The 17,856-nt window shown below is 28.9% G+C and overlaps 2 protein-coding genes across 2 annotated transcripts in view; both read left to right on the top strand.

The window, feature by feature from the left end:
• Positions 1-848, top strand: part of LOC107441708 (uncharacterized) — an 8,714-nt gene extending 7,866 nt beyond the window's left edge. Inside the window, exon 5 of the mRNA XM_043048868.2 lies at positions 475-848. Within this exon, the coding sequence (XP_042904802.1) occupies positions 475-607 (133 nt within the window). The 3' untranslated portion in view covers positions 608-848. The remainder of the gene's footprint in view (positions 1-474) is intronic.
• Positions 849-4,550: 3,702 nt separating this feature from the next.
• LOC107441711 (uncharacterized) lies at positions 4,551-13,365 on the top strand (the record flags this gene model as incomplete). The annotated part of the gene is given in 5 exon segments (XM_043048864.2): positions 4,551-4,594; positions 5,624-5,747; positions 7,290-7,420; positions 9,715-9,844; positions 12,734-13,365. Coding segments are annotated over 5 exon segments (549 nt in total). The 3' UTR covers positions 12,867-13,365.
• Positions 13,366-17,856: the final 4,491 nt, after the last annotated feature.

Below are 17,856 nucleotides of genomic sequence, written 5' to 3'. Positions count from 1 at the left end.
TCGAGGAACATTCCAGTGACTTTCAAGTCATGTCTTGGCCCCCAAATTCACCTGATCTTAATCCAATAGAGCATTTGTGGTCCTACTTGGAAAACCAAATTCGTGCTGCCACGCTAACCCCTCGCAATGTAAGGGAATTGCAGGAGCAGTTGGTGAGCGCTTGGTACCAGATAACTCAGACTACCTATCAGCACCTTGTGGAATCAGTGCCACGGCGGGTGCTAGCTGTTTTGAGGGCTAAAGATGGTCCTACTTGTTACTAGCAGGGTGGTTATAATGTAATGGGTCTTCGGTGTATATTGTTGAGAAATATATTTTTAGCAAAATTGAAATTTCGGACTTACTTTTTTCATAAATCAACCTACTGCTGCACCAACTATCAAGTTTTTTTCCCACTTATATTAATTTTTTATGCTAATCGGTACATTAATGTATCACTATATTAGCACTTATGTTACTCTCGTATATTTTCAGATACATTGACTCAATAAAAGATTGCGCAACAAAAAATTTCGAAAAATGCGGTGATCAAACAAAGAAAGCATTCAACTCTCTTCTTGCTTCATCTATAGAACTCCAGAAAAAGTCATGTAACCTTATCCCATAATTCAAGCTGAAAATCCAACACTTGTTCTGCACGGAATTACTATTTGTGGAAATTATTTGTAATTTTAATATACATCTTCAATAAAATTATCCGAAATGTATTTTCTATCAATAATATTTTGTCAGGATATTTTTAAATCTTAAAATAGCATTGTTTTTATTATGTGTTTCAGGTATTGATAAAAAGAGATTTTTTGTATAGTAATGCTAACCCAGCAATAGAATAAAATACTGACTTTCAACAGGTTTCAATTTCCATGATAGAGAATAAGGAAAAGCCATACTAATTTAATATAAAAGAAAGAAAATGAAATTTGTATAGTGTATGAATTTAGAATCTTTGAAAATATTAGTAAATTCTATAAACTGCTAAAAATAGATAGATAACATTTTGCAATACAATGCTAATTGTTTTAAAATCATATTCATTGTTTGAAAATTTTGTGCCAATGGAGACTACTACTGTAAGCAACAAAAATTCGATAATATTAAAACCAATTCACATTCATATAGTAATAAAAAATTAAAGATAGTTTTATTGAAGTTTATTTAAGTGTATTAAGTAAACTGCTTTTAAATAATAAGCCACATGGTATATTCAATGTAATTATGTAGTTGTTCAGTGTATATATTTAATGTAATTTTTCTACCAAGTACTACTTGAAATTGAATATCACGTTATGAAATTTATATTCAAGGCAAAATACAAACATTTATTAAAGCGCTTGCAGCGAACTTCTTTTAAATATCAAGTTAAAAACTTTATTTTCAGTGAGATTATTCATCTCTATTGTACTTGACATACAAACTATTTTTGAATACCAAGTCATACAGTTTATGTTCAAGACACTTTTCTGCAGAAAAATACCAAGATGCATTGATGAAGTTTAAAGCTGATCAAGTAAAACATTTCAAAATATCAAATCACTCAGTATATAATCAATGTGATTTTCTTCCAGACTAGAAAAAAAAAGCCGCGCAAAGTTACTCTTATTTAAGACTAGAGTTACTACTGTGTAACAACGTATCAAAATAGCTGAAGTCTTTTTGAAAAATGCAGCATGTACTAAGGAACAATATGGAATTAAGCATGAAAATTTTTCATCAATGCGTGTTGCTTGTACTAACTAATAGAGCTGAAATTTTGACTCTCACCAGATGAGTAATATTACTTCATTAAAATCTTCATACGTTTCGAAAATATGCAAATTGAAGACAACAATCGACGTGTTTCAAGTACTCAAATACTGGTGCCCATTTTCAAAACTTGCTAGACGTGAATGAAGAGAAACAAAAGTAATTGAAAATATAAAACGTAATGGTGTCAATGAAAAATGGAAAAATAATTCCATTTTTTGCAGGCAGCTTTATTTTTTACATTTTAAATCACTTTCCTCATTCACGCCTGAGAAGTTATGAAAACGGGCACTTGTTTTTCAGCGCTGAAAACATGTCGACTGGAGTTACCAATTAGTATATTTTTTAAGTTTCTGAAGTTTTTAATAGGTAATATCTTGCCGATTCAGTTTCTCGGGATTATTTATTTAATACGAGGGTTGTAAATTAAATAGTGGCAACTTAACCTTGAAACTCACAGAAGGGCGGGCATGTGCAGATAGGATATGGGAGCAGTGAGGTGGCGCTGTTGTCGATGTGTAGAGCGCAAAAAACAGTCGATCTGCTTAGAAGGGAAGTTGTTGTGTGAAGTTAAAGTGAGGAGTTTCGCTTCCAACGCTCTAAAGCATACCCAGTTCGAGAATATTTCACTTTTAAACTTAAAGTAAAAGATACCAACGCTGTTAATCCTACATTTGTATAAGTCACATAAGAATGTAAAAATTAGCCCAATTATATAATAGGAAAGTGTACTGATGGAAATAACCACCGGGTGTTTACCAGATGTTAGGTGGGTGTTAGACCGGGTGTTAGTAAATATAGATAGAGATAAGAAAATAAAGATAAAATATTCTTTTTTACTACATTTTTCAGAAGCATTTACTCATTTTAACTTCGTGCAATTCATTATCACATAATCATGAAAAACAATTAAGGACATTTGAACACATTTGAAAATTTTAAAATTTGCAGAAACAATTAAGGGTAATTTCTTAAGATTTTTTTCATAGACGGCAAAAAATTCCATGAAAATTACTGCACTGAAATGACATTTCTGAGAAAAAAATACCATAATTCTTATAAAATCAAATAATATCAAAATATGTGGTATTTAAACCATTCATTGTGTAACTTCTCCGTTCATATGTTAACGGTTTACCGGAAATACTAGTTTTTAAAGTTCTTATGTTTAGTAAAAAAATACGAAACTAAAAAAAATATGTAACCGAATAAAAGGTTTTTATGCCATACACAGGCATCATGATATTTTTGAATTTTACCACTTTTATCAAATTTTGTCACAAATTATAAAACTATACTTTATTGTTATTTCATCGAAATAAAAACTCAATCGCTTCCGGAAAAATTACGAAGTTTTCTCACAGATCCAGAAACGCTGTAAATTTTACCACATTCTGGTATTTTGACCATGCATTTTTTCTCACATTGTTAAAATGTTCTATCAATTTAAAAAATTTCATTGTAAAAATTTATTATTTTTGCACAAATACCAATATATTTTAAATTGTGAGATATTCTTAAGATATGAATGCCCAAACCTTTTAAACATAACTTAGCTTTCATTAAATAACATTAAGTACTCTTTGTAAACACAATATTTAAATATAACATTTCGCACTCAAGAATGTCTTACTAGCTTCAATATTCATAAATGTTGCAAGAATAAGTTTTTAAAATAGTCAATAATGCTTGACCTTTCACTTTCAGCAACTGATTTTTATTATTATATTTTACTTAATTCTCACAATTTTAGTGCTGCCAATGTTTTTTTTTTCGTTTGACCCAGATACGGGGCCCCAACTTATAATTACTTATTATCTGTATCCTGTGGGTTACAATGTGTGGTGCTCTATCTGAGGTCTAAGGACGAGTAGTTGGTCGAATAATGTCGCAAGAATGTCTAGCATCTCCTTTTTTATGGCATTTGCAAAATCTATGAGGAAATTGAACTATTTTTACGAAAATGCCATTGCTATTAGTTGAGTTACTTTCCAGTAATTTTTCTTTTATTTATCATCCTATGTACAGAGCTTTAATAATGGCAAAAAATAAGATTTTTATTTAGAAATTTGCAATTTAAAAAAAAGAATCTTAAATGCAATAAAAAAAAATTAAAAAAAATCAATTTATTGAAATTAATAACTTTTAATTATTGCGTAAAAATGATACGTTTTAATTTCAGCATTTTTTGCATTATTGCAGGACATTCCTACACTAATAGAAATTTCACTCTAAAAGTATTGTAAAATAACCGGAATAACTTTTTTTTCAGTTACTAAATTCCATCACGTGTTATAAGGCTATTATTATTGTTAATTTTACAAAAATCAATATCAAAGCACTTCGGTAAAAATAAGCGAGTTTTTTGGTATTCTCATAGACCTAGAAACACGGTAAAAGTTACCATATTCTGGTAGTTTTGATCATACTTTTTCTCAGTGTACATTTTAAACAAAGTTAAACATCAGCGAGTCAATAGCATTGCAGGATACAATACCTCAAGAAAAAAAAATAATCCCGCAATAAAAGCAATAAAATTACTATACGTTTAGTCAATACGAGTATTATTTTTTTGTTGATTGATTGCATTGTAGGTGACAAATAATTTGTTTCTTTCTTTTCACGGCAGTTGTATAAAGATAATCTTTTTCAGATTATTTTTTCTCTCTTTCTTACTCTTTTTCGATACCTTGATAAGAACTTAATAAAATAATTTTGATTGTAATGTTGCTAGAACCATCTGTAATTTTCTCACGTGAAATTTGCTTAAATACTTTCGAATTTTGATTGATTTTACACGTTACAAGAAATTGTTACAGAATGAAGTTCTTCAGCGCTATCGTTCTCTGCCGTAAGTAGGATTAAATATTATAGAATTCATCTTTGCATTAACTCTTACGTAATGCAGTAATACATACTCTTAAGTATGATAAAATATCATGAAATTTATCTTTACAATGACTCTTATGTAATGCATACTCTAAATATGATAAAATATCATGAAATTTATCTTTACAATAACTCTTACGTAATGCATACTCTAAGTAGGATTAAATATCATGAACCTTTGTAATGCATACTCTGATTAGGGTTAAATATCAAGGAATTTTTCTTTTCATTAATTTTTATGTAAAATATACACTAAACAACCCGTTCTTTGAAGGATTTGTCATCATTTGAATTAACATTTTTTGCGAAAAAAAAATATTTTATTTATAATTATAGTTAATTTCTAGCCGTTCTTACCTTTTTGGCTCAATTTTGTTTATTTATATCCGTCGCTTTCTAAGCTAATAATAAATATGGTACTTGCATTTCTAACAACTACTAGCAACTTTTGTCCGTTGAAGCCCAGTAGTTGAAGCATCGGACTTTGCACAGAAGGGGCCGGATTGCAATACTCTCCTAGATCCCCTAAGATACACCTAGTACATGCGTTATATGATCTCGTAAAATCTGTGGAATAGAAAGTCCTGTATTCGGTCGCAGATCAGTACCGTGAGTGCGCAGAAGTCTGGAGATAGTGGAAAAAGCCTCACGCATGAGTGGTGCTACAATCTATCCGGAAAAGTTCCGTGCTGAGTGTCTTTTTCACCTTAGCGGTGCTCTTTTGTCAAACGAAAGATGCTCTTTCTTGACTTAATTCGCAAGGCTAATGGGTGGAGATCTTGGCTTGACTAAGTGTTATTATACGTTAGTGTTATAAGTGTACAACGTTTAGGTTAAATTTTTTCATTTGTCAGTGATTTCAGAGCTATTTATGAAAATATAAAAATTATACCCCTTTTCCAACAATTACCAGCAATTTTTTTGGGCGAATTTTGTGTTGATCATAAAAACTATACGTGCATTTAATTCTTCATATTTTTTTAAATTTTAGTATCGTTAGGCTTGGCTACTTGCGATTTCGAATGTTACAGAAGAGCAGTTGCTGAATGCAATGTAAAAGGAGTTAAAGAGAGAAAACTTGAGCGACCTGATGACACAAATGAGAAAATTTGCGAGTAAGTTACATATTTAAAAATAATAATTCAATACTTTCTTACAGTCTAATAGTTTTTTTTTAAACATTGAACTTGTGAAGTTAAGTTTAATAGTTAGTAAGTAACTTACAAAAGAAAGCATTTCGAGTTGAGAAAAAATTTAACAAACGTTTTTTAATCATAGTTGGTGACAGTAATATTAAATCTTTTATGAATTTCAAGCAAAGAATGTAGAAAACATGATATTTTAGCATTAAAAACAAAAAAAATCTTTCAATAATTGGGAAATTTAAAATTATGAACGTAATACTTGAGATTATATTAAATGAATTTGAGAGTATGTTTTACATTTATATTAAAAACCAATAATTTATTATTTACTTAAATTTTAATTAACGTTTTTTTTTCCATTGAAACCATAGTTATGAAGCGAAGTTCGATAGTTCAGTTTCTTCGGACATAATAACTCACAAAAGTAAATAATTTGAGCTTATTTATATCAAAATGCGAATTTATGTCACGAAACTAAGAAAATTTTTATTTTTTGCATTAAACTAAAAATATTATTGTTGGGAATATTAACCTTAAAGTTAGGAATGTTTGACTTTAGATAAAACTTAATGTTGTCTAACTCTGAATTTATTTTTTCAACAATTATCATTTTTTGCAGTTATGCAACTTACCTAATAATAATAATACTGATGAAAGTTCAATGCTTTTCTCCTATTCTCAATATTTCTCAATGTTAAAGTTTTAATCTGTTGATCTGATTTTTATGTAATATGACGTAAGTTATCTCTCTCTCTCTCTCTTTNTAATTGGTATAAATCTCAATTATTTGACGATAATTACATGCAAAAGCAAATTTTATTAATTTTTTGTTATTTTATTCATATAGTTCAATCATTGTAATATATTTGAATTGGAAAATAATTATATTTTTACACTATCTTAAACTACGTCCTAAAATTTAATTTAATTTAAATTTGAATAAAATTTAATTAAAATTTAAGTAAAACTCTCAAAATTGTTTTCTAATTTCATTTTCTTAAAAACTGTTTCATCTCAACTTAAAACTGTTAAAACTGTTTCATCTCAACTTTTTCTTAAAAACTCATTTCAATCTCAGATTTGATTAATTACATTAATTAACATGATACAGATAATTTTATAAATTGCAAATAAAATATTTAATTTTTAATAATTATTTATTCTAAGAAACAATATTTATAAACATCATAGATCCTAGGAAATAAAAAAAAAATAAATAATTATGAAAATAAAATTTTGCGCGTAAATACATTTAATTCAGCAGTTTTAAATTTTATAAAATAGACAAAGAAATTTTAAGCAAAAGGAAAAACTAAACTTATATTCAAATACTGAAGTTTCTTTTTTCCAAATAAATAAATAAATCATAATTTACGAGTATTAAGATCATTTAATTACTTCGATGATAAAAATGATTTTAAGAAAAATAGAATGGTATATAATGGTAAAAATAATAAATGACAAGTAATGATCCTAATTAATAATTTTAAAAATATATCTTCCTCACTTTAGAGATAATTTACTTATTGCAATGTGCGAACGAGATGCCGCTGCCCAATGCAATACAGGATTTGCTGAAGTAGCTGAAAGAGTTTACATAACTGTTATCGATATCTGCACGGAAGGAACAGAAACATATAACGGTAAATAATAATATTTTTAAAAATGTCCTAATTTTATCTTTTGAAAAAACTTAAACTTCCAACTAAACTTAGTTTTCAAACTTCTAAAGTTTGTTTTCCAATCTGATTTTTTTCTGATCTGATTTTATTTTTACATTAAGTATTATGCACCCTCCTAGAAGCTAAAACAATACTAAAATGATGTAATGAATTACTTTTTCAGTTTCTTCCCAATCGAATATTTTAAATGTTTAAGGGGAGCCGGTGGAACATTTATCAATAATGCTAAAACTGATCTTTTTCGATATATCTTTTCAAAGTACTTTTGATATTGCTTTGAAATTATTTTGGGGATATTTGAGATTCAGTTGTATGCAGTGATAATGTTTTAACTTAACGGAAATACTTTTTAAGTTACGAATGATTTTTGCTTAAAAATTATTAAACTTTTTAAAAATCAAGTTAATCAGGTCTACATTTATTTTCCTATTTCAGTTTTGGTAAGACTATACTGCGAAGTACCTAGACCAGTTTTAAGTTTTATAAAATTGGCAAAGAAGTTTTTAAGCAAAAGGAAAAAAAATATATTATAACATTTAATATATTAAGGTTTTTATTCAAGAAAATAAAACTAATTGGTTTCGAGTATTGAGCTCATTTAATTACATACTTTGATGATAAAAATAATTTTAAGAAAAATATGTATGCTAAATTCCGGTGAAAATAATGAATAATTAATAATGATGATAATAAGTAACAATGTAATAATAATGATGATAAAATTAATAATAATTAATAATATCATAATATAATAATTAATAATATAATAATTAATAATTGATAATGATAATAATTTATAATGATAATAATTAATTAGGATAATAATAATAATCCTATTTCAGAAATGCTTTACTTGTTGCAATGCGTAAACGCGATGCTGCTATTCAGTGCAAACAATTTACATAGTTACCTGTTAAACTAAGTTTTAAAATTTTTTAGTCCGGATTCTAATTAAATACCATTTAATAAAATACTACTACTAATAAATCACAGTGAGAAATATAAAAATTTTTAGTAGTTTTTTTTTGTTCCACTGAATTTTCTTAAATAAGCATATTTTTGATTTTCTTCAATAAGCATACTTAGTATAACTTGAAATCTAACATTCTAATAAAATTCAGTTTATTTATACACGAAGGAAAAAATACCTGTAAAATATTGCTGTTGAGGTACCTAATTGTTAATTCACCTAAATATTCTTTTATATGTACTTTATAAGTGAAAATTGAACTTTGGCACAAAGTAGAAATAGATATCGATAAAAGGCTTTTATTAAATAAAATCCTGTTTATATTTTAATTTTCAGAAATGTTTAACTCCTTTTAATTTTATGTAATACATTGACTATCTTAATAATCTTTTTGTGATACATTGACCATCGTTGATCATCATAATCTATATAATCTTAAAACAAATAACTTATTTAAATTTCTTAAAATTAGCATAAATTTATGTTGACTTGTTAAGATTTTTTTAATGCACAGGGAAAAATATTCTGGAAAAAAACAATAATTTTGGTAATAAAAATCAAAATATACAGGGTTTAAACCATTCTTTTGGTAACGGTTTTTAAAATTTTATTACAGCGCATTTTTCTTATTACAGCACATTTAGTAAAGAAATGCCAAGCTGAAAAATAAATTCAACAGAATAAATGGTTTTTATATCAAGCTCAAAGATATCATGATAAAGTTGCCAAATTTTAACACGCATTATGAAACCAAATTTAATTTTTCATTTTACTAAAATCATTAACAAAGCGTCCCGGTAAAAATTACCGAACTTTTTGATTTTCCTATAGAGTCAGAACCACGATAAATTTTATCACATTTTGGTAGATTTGACCTTAATTTGCTTTCTCAGAACAATCTATGTAGATTTTATCCGAAAGTGCATAGACAGAACGTTTCAAAAGTTTCATGCCGATTGATTTCAGTAGTGAAGGCTGTTAAATTATATGTTTGAATATATTAAAAATAAATTTAGTTTATACAACTAAATTTTTGTGAGAAATATAAATTATTTTTGTTGCAACTTGTTTTACTGAATTCTTTAAATAAATATATATTTCAATTTAGTTTATTTTGAACTGTAACGTCCCAAAAACATTACGTTTATTAATTAAACTTAACTTTGTGTTTATTAATTTTTGTTTGTTCGTTGAGTTAATTTACTTTAACTTATATTAAAATCAATATTTTACACGGCAATGATTTAAGAATAATTTTAAATAACTATAATTTTTTTTATTATAGCTATTAAATCTGATCCAAAATGTGGTTTAGAAACTTTGACTAATATGGGAACATGCAGCGATGAGATGCAAAAGGAACTGAAAAATGTACGCCCTGGTGATGCCGCTGAAATGATGAGGGTTATTTGCAGGTAATCAGTTGTTCAATGCTTATTGCATAAACTTTCAGAATTCTTAAAAATCTGATTGAGATTTCTGAAAGTTTTGTATTATATTACAAAAATTTTAATCGGTAAAAAAATATAATACTCGTTATAAATATTTAGTTATGCCAATTATGCATAACATAATTTCTGTAATTTTAAAAATTAAGTCATATATTTTTTTTCATTTAATTGTTTTTTTATTGATAAAATAAATAATTGAATACTATTTTTCAAAAACTTTGGCATATGAGTGGAAATCAATAGATATTTTTGAGATTCCTTCTACCACTGTCTTTAACATAGAATTGGAAAACATGATGACTGCATTTTTTGTTTGTTTTATACTGAAAATGTTTTTTGTTTCATAAGGTTGTCATACTTAATTCTCAGTTTCGTTCAAAATTTTTCAATGAAAAAGGATGATTAATATTTTTAAACGAAGTCTTCAACAATGATCTTTAACGATTTTTAAGCCGATGCATGGTTTTTGTTATATATCACATCATTTTGCTTTTTATTGAACTCTTGGATGAAGCAATATTTTCTCGTAGGTAAAATTATTTACCAGCACAATAACATCGTTGACCAAAAGTAATTAAGTTCAATGTACCTAAATGCGACATGATTTCACATAATTTCGTCGCATTTAGGCCAAACTTGACTTTTTATGAGACTTTTTCACCGAAAATGGCGGAAGTATTACGACATCAGTTCTGCACAAATTTTTCTTACTGAAATTGAATCAGCAACTTTAGAATTTAGGGCATTTTTTTCACTTTTAAGGTAACTTGCCCTCAAATGTGACACTCTAGGCATCTAAATTCGACAGTGTATTTTTACAACATCTTCATTGACTTGCTTTTGTGTCTGTAACAATGCAATCTTACTATTAAAATTTCAAATACTCTTCAACTAACTAGCAACATGCAAGCAACATTTATCGCCATTTTATAGCAAAATTGAATACATCGTCTATCGAAATTCCTACCATTTTAAATCTAGCAAGAGTTCTCTAAATCCAACTAGAGCTACGATCTGGATTGCTATACAACTTCCCATTTCTTTTAGTGATATTTAAACCATTTATCGCGATATTATAGTCAATAGGTATTTATCCCCATTCAAAACTACGACCACTTTATAATTAGCAAGAAGTCTACAATTTTAATAGGAATTATTTGTTGGATAACATTACAAGCTTCAATCATTTTCTAATCTTTAAAAATATAATTTATCGTCATTTCAGCAAAATATTGAGTTAATCGTCAAATAAAATTCTGGACATTTCAAGTCTATCTAGAGTACTTAAAATACAATTGCAAGAACTCTGCTCTGAATGACTATATAAGAGTACATCATTTTTTGATTATTACACACAAAATGTATGACGATATTATAGTCGATTGAAATTTATGATCAAATTAAGACTATGTCCACTTTAAAACTAGACAAAACTCTACAATTTCAGTCTAAACTCTGTGCCGGGTTATATTACAAGTTTCAATTCTTCTCTTATTGCTAAAAATCAGAATTTATCGTCATATTATTGCGAGTCAAAGTATTTCGTCATTTAACATTCCAGCGAATTTTTAGCTATCTAACTTACAGCTGAAACCTGAATCCATAGAAATTTTGACTATTTTCCGTTTAATTAAAATTGTAAAATTTCAACTGGAATTCTATGCCTGGTGACAAATGCCTGATGACCGAGGGGGTAACGTCAAATATGCTAATTAGTTTTTACCGACGATATTTTAGTTACGAAATCAGACATAAAAACGTACTTTCAATGAATAAACATGCCTTTTTTTCAGCGGATACGGATTTCTGATCCCCAAAATATAGGGGGCAAGCACGATCCGGGAAATGCAGTCCTCACAGTTTGAAATAGACACAATTTAATGCATTTCCAGACGTAAAGTTTAAGGTGTACGCTGTAAAAAACCCTGGAACAAATTACAGTAAAGAGTCAATTACAGTAAAGAGTCAATTCAAAGGTCCGTTACTTTTTCCCGTGAAATCCATTTGTAACGGAACATAGTGCGGAAAAAAATGTGATTTGCTTCAACTTTTACAGTAATAATTACTGTTAAATCACTATAATCAAATAAATATTACTGTAAAAAAACTGCATAATATTTTACTATAAGAATGGATTTTACAGGTGGTGAAAAAAAATCTAGTACTTTATGTTGTAATTTAATCCGATATTTTTTACAGTGGGTAGTTACGTTTAACATCTTGTAATAAGGAACATTAATGATGTTATAATGGCGTTAGACATAAAGTATTAAATAATTAATGTTGTTACAATAACGTTAGACATAAAGTATTAAATAACTAATCTTGTTATAATGATGTTAGTCATAATGATGCTAGTCATAAAGTATTTAATAATTTTTAATGATGTTATAATGACGTTAGACATAAAGTATTAAAAGACATAAAGTATTAAAATTATATTAATAATTTTATAATGACATTAGGCATTAAGTAAAAATTTATTTATTTATTAAAAATTTATTTTAAACGAAGAATTGATTAGTATATATGTCATATCCACGCTACGAAACCTTTCAACTCTTCTCTTTTACAATCGTGTAAAAAATGTCATTTTAATTAATATAGAACACTGAAGAAAAAAACTCTTTGGCGAAATTCTTAGAGCAAAAATAAGAAAAATTGTTTTCATTATTTTGCATGTCAACTAAATGTAAGGGAAATAATATTGTCACTTACATACATATAAGTGACAATATTATTTCCTTTTGTTAAGAATTTTTTACTTATAAAAGGTCAAAGCTCATCTATTTCGTAACTTTGTTAATCTGTTTTATAATTTAATTCGCAGGTTAATATAAGAATTTTTTTCAGGTACATCGACGGAGTAAAAAATTGCATGTACGAGAAATTTGAAAAATGCACTGATAGAACGAAAGAAGTATTTAAATATCTTATGGAACAATATGCTGAAGTCCAAAAAAGAACATGCGCCATATTGCCATAATTTTATGGATCTTGAAAATCCTCTACAAAAATCATCAATTAAACCTACTAAAATCTACATAAAATGTACTGTTAATTTCTTGAATTTCAGATTTTCCATAGAAGCTCCGATGAAGATCAATTAAAAAATCACTTGAAAAAAAAACGAAATAATAATGCACATTTTACAGCATTCTGTTTAATAAAATAGTTACGTTCTCATAAACTTTAAAGTAAGGTTACAAAAGTACGTCTACAGATGGTACAGCTGAATACACGAGCAATATCACAATATTTTCTATCGCTAGATAAAAACACTTTAAATTATATGTTTGTGCGGGTATCTGTTAGTTATAACCTCAAACTGCGCATTGTTAGTTTAACAAATTGTAATATTCTTTTAAAAGCACTTATTTATTGTACTTTGTTATCATCTAATGCTGCTGAATATTGTGACTATACTTCGTTGCAAGTTAAAAAAAAAAAAAAGAAAAAACCATTGCGGTATAGGATTTTTGTAATCATCCGCTACTGCATATAGTTCCGTTTTATCTAGCTATCAAATTACATGATTATACTTTCAAAACTATCAAAAATCTTTTAAAAGTTAAACTCGTCGGACAAAAATTCAGTTTGTGCTACTGTTTATAAACAAAACGAAGGGCGTGCTAGTTTGTTTCAAGAGTAGGCGATGCTGATATTCGTTCGCGCTTTGAGCTTAGCTTCTAATTAACATACACTTATACGCAAACAGGCTCTTTCCATAAAAATAATGGTTTTTTCTTAACTTGCAACGGAGTATAATTTTGAAATTATTTGAAAATGAATACATAATCAAGTTTTCTATGCAATAAAAAAAATCGTATACACATGTCTCTTTCAATAAATCATACATATCTTATAATAAATCGTACATATGCATCTTCTTTTCTTCCTTTAACTGATATTTTGAATACTCGGGTAGTTTAAGGTACATACAACATATTGCTTAAAACTTATTGCTTTCAGCAGCGAATGCATACCACCCTCTGCACTTAGAGTCCCTCCCACAGCTCTAAAATTTAAACAATACGTAAATTACTTTAAGACTTGATTATTTTGCTATAAAAGATTATAATCTAATGCAATCAACAACCATATTTAATAACACAACAGTAGAGCACAGCGAAAGACGAAGACGAGTTATCTCGTCCGTAGCGGGAAAGGAGTTTAGAGACTTAAGAAGACAAACATTTAAAAAAAAAATTTTAGGTTTTTCATTGAGCAGCATATTATTCTCTTCAGGAACAAAAATGAATTATAAACAATTTAAAAATTGGTGGTAACAAAAAATTAGTTAATAGCAAAATTCAGAGTTAAAAAAAAGATTGGACATCGAATTTAATCAATGGTTACGTAGGGGAACTTAAGAGTAGAGACCCTGAATTAGAGATGCCGCCATTTTGGAACAAAATTTTTGCTCCATAGCGGAAGAGTTACAAGATCTGGCGAGATTCCCCTTTCTCGTCCACGGAACTAACAGCAGCTCTACATTGAACAAAGAATACGGCTCCCGGACCAGACCGTATTCTGGCTAACCTAGTTAAATTCATTTACTCTCGTTACCCAAATATGCTCCTTAATTTCGTCAACGACATTCAAGACGTCAACGACATTCAGCTCTACCCGCTAGTTCATGAACTAAAGCAAAAATAGTTCCCACCTTAAAACTAGGGGGAAAAAAACCTGGGAAATTCCAGCCCGATATCTTTTACCTCCACTTTTGCAAAAATCTACGAACGTATGCTGTTGCAAAGGCTCCTTAATTTTAGTCTCCAACAAAACTGCCTCTCTCCCACACTGGCTTCCTCCCTTTTCGAGACTGCAATACAACGCACTCAAATCCTTTACCATGACCTACTAGAAGCACGAGAATGGAGGAAATGCATAGTCCGTATACGGTGTAGGGAGTGATGGTCTCCTTATCGAACTGCTCTCGATCTGCCTTTCTGGAAAAACTACGTTCTTTTTGCACTCTTTCTCTATAATAGAACATCTCTTGGCGCTATACTCGATCTAAATATTTCCAGCAACCTCAGGGCCTCCATCAAGGCAGTGTCCTCTCCCCCTGCTTTTTAGGTTTTATCTTAAAGACATTCGCAAGCCGTGGTGGCTCAGGGGATAGAACGTTTGCTTTCCAATGAAGTGAACCGAGTTCAAATCCCAGGGATGGCTGGTAGATACGAATTCCGCACCCGGCTCACACCGACCACAGTGCTGACGTAAAAATGTCCTCAGTGGTAGACAGATCTTGGGTTAGAGTCCCGTTGCCGTTAGGCTAACCATGGGAGATACCCATGGTTTTCCATTCAATATAACGCAAATGCTGCTTAGTTCCATCAAAAAGTCGTCCACGTAAGCGATTTCTCCCAAGACTCTGTTGGTGATTGGGTTCAAAATTACAAGACTACGGAGTCGCACATTATTAGTCGAAAACCAAAATTGGATCAGCTGTTCAACGATGGTTATAAAATAAAATATAGACATTCACGAAAATCTTCCTTCCGGATTTTAAATTCTTGTGTTCACCGATGATATTTACATTTATTACGCTGCAAAATCTTTTGACAGGATCGCTACTAAATTCCAAAATGCTCCCACCACCATCCAAACCTGGAAAATAGCTATTTCATCCTGAAAAACTGCAACTATTAATTTCCCCAGCAACGTCTCTCGCCTACAATTCTGTTAACAAATTTTAATGAACAAATTCCACAGGTAAATTCCCTCAAGATTCTCGATATCTATTAGACTGCAAACATTTATCTCCTCTGCTGTTTTGAATATCTGAAGAAAAAAATGTTGGAAAAAAAATAATGCACTTCGCTGCATCTCTAGCACGCAATGGTAGTCCCGAACTTATCACCTTATTCAGATTGTAAACGCTACATTAGAGTATGGCAGCCAAATCCTCTACTCTGTAGCAAAATCACATCTCCAAATAGCTGAAATAATCTATGCTTATCACCTCATTCAGATTGTAAACGCTGCAATCAGAAGTACATTAGAGTATGGCAGTCCAATACTCTTCTCTGCAGCAAAATCACATCTCCAAATAGTTGAAATAATCTAATAACAGCATACGCTTTTTCTTATTTAATTGAAAAAAAATTTATTTTAAAACATGAAAGCTATCTGACAGAGGTTTGGCAAGAGCCCGGAAAATTTTTGCTAAATTACGAGTTATAAATGTACGTAATGTCAAATGGTGATTTAATTGTGTTTCTAACCTTCATTACAAAAGTGTTTAATTGATTGAAGTATTTGAAAAGTGTTTAATAATTATATAATAACAATAATAATACAAACCTGAATGACCAATAATTTAAAGTGATAATGTTTTTACGGTCTACTTTTTTAGTGGCTAAATTGTTCAGAAGTCAAAATAGTAAAGTTTGTTAACTATGAGTTTTAAAAAAAATGAAGATACCAATAATAGAAATATGCAATACCTGTGATGCTCACGCTGGGAAAAAAATTATGAGATTACTTTCATGATTATGCAGCAATAGATTAAACAAAGCATAAGAGAAAAATTTTATGAGTTACAGTAAAAACAAACCGAGAAACAGCCAGTGCTGTATTGGTTGTTCACCTTCACGTTAAATTTCGTTAATCACGTTAAATTTCGTTAAATTTCGTAAGTCCAATAGTTATCGCTGCGCGATAACTATTGGACTTAGAAACTTTAAATTATGAAGATATGTAGAAAAAGGTACACCTGTAAAAAATTTCGGACTAAATTACATTATTAAGTACGGCCTCTGTGAGTGAATCATCTGCAAAATCCATTTTAAACATGAAATATTATACCGTAATTTTTATTGTAATATTTATTTAATTCGAGTGATTCAGTGATTTACGGTAATTATTACTGTACAAATTATGGTATATCAGATTTTTCGCTTCGTAACATGTCTCAGTAAAAATGGATACTACGTTAAAAAGCACCGATATACTGAGTGTCGGTACTTTTTACGGTAATTTAATCCATAATTTTTTGCAGCATTCGATGGAATAAAAAAAGTAACTAGTTCGAAAATATTTAACTTTTAAACTTAAAGTAAAAAACACCCAAGCGAGCTGTTGATCCTACATTTGTATAAGTCACATAAGGATGTAAAAAGTAGCACCGCTATATAATAGGAAAGTGTCCAGATAGAAATAAAAACCGGGAGTTTATCAGATGTTTCATTCTCAATTGATAATGCATTGCTAACGGTTTACAATATAATAATTTGCATAATTTTTAGGAATATTTGTCATTTGATTTCTTTTCATTTACAGGTTTTCAAAAATGATATTTAGATAGCAATGCTATAGCAATATAAGTCTTGGACATAAGTTTAAATCTACAAGATAGAGAACTTTTATGTACTTAAATATACCGATATGCTTTATTAAACAAGAAACGGTAGAATTTTCTTATTAATAGATACAGATAGAAGATTAAATAAACTCATTATAACTTTGTGTAATTCATTTCTTACATAATCATAAAACAAACTACATTTGAATTTTTTAAAATTAGCAGAAACAATTAAGGTTGATTTCTTGAGCATTTTTCAATAACAGAGAAAAAATTCCTAGTAAAATTACTGCACTATTATGACGTTTCTGGTAAAAAGAATACCATTATTCTGGATAATAAAATCAAAATATGCGTTATTTAACCCATTCATTGTGTCATTTTTCCGTTCATAAGATAACGGTTTACCGGAAATACTAGTATTCAAAGATCTTATTACCATATATTTAGAAAAAAAGAAATAATTCAAAACTTATACAATATTTAAACGAATAAAAAGGTTTTTATACACAGGCATTATGATATTACTGAATTTTATCAAATCAAATTTTGTCACATATTATAAAATCATGCTTTATTGCTTATTTCCTCAAAATACTCAATCGCTTCAATAAAAATTAAGAAGCTTTCTCACAGATACAGAAACGTGGTAAATTTTACCACA

The sequence above is a fragment of the Parasteatoda tepidariorum genome, chromosome 8 (genome assembly GCF_043381705.1).
Source record: "Parasteatoda tepidariorum isolate YZ-2023 chromosome 8, CAS_Ptep_4.0, whole genome shotgun sequence".
Taxonomy (NCBI): Eukaryota; Metazoa; Arthropoda; class Arachnida; order Araneae; family Theridiidae; genus Parasteatoda; species Parasteatoda tepidariorum.
The sequence above is the reverse complement of the archived record's forward strand: the minus strand, read 5'-3'. Positions and strand labels throughout refer to the sequence as shown.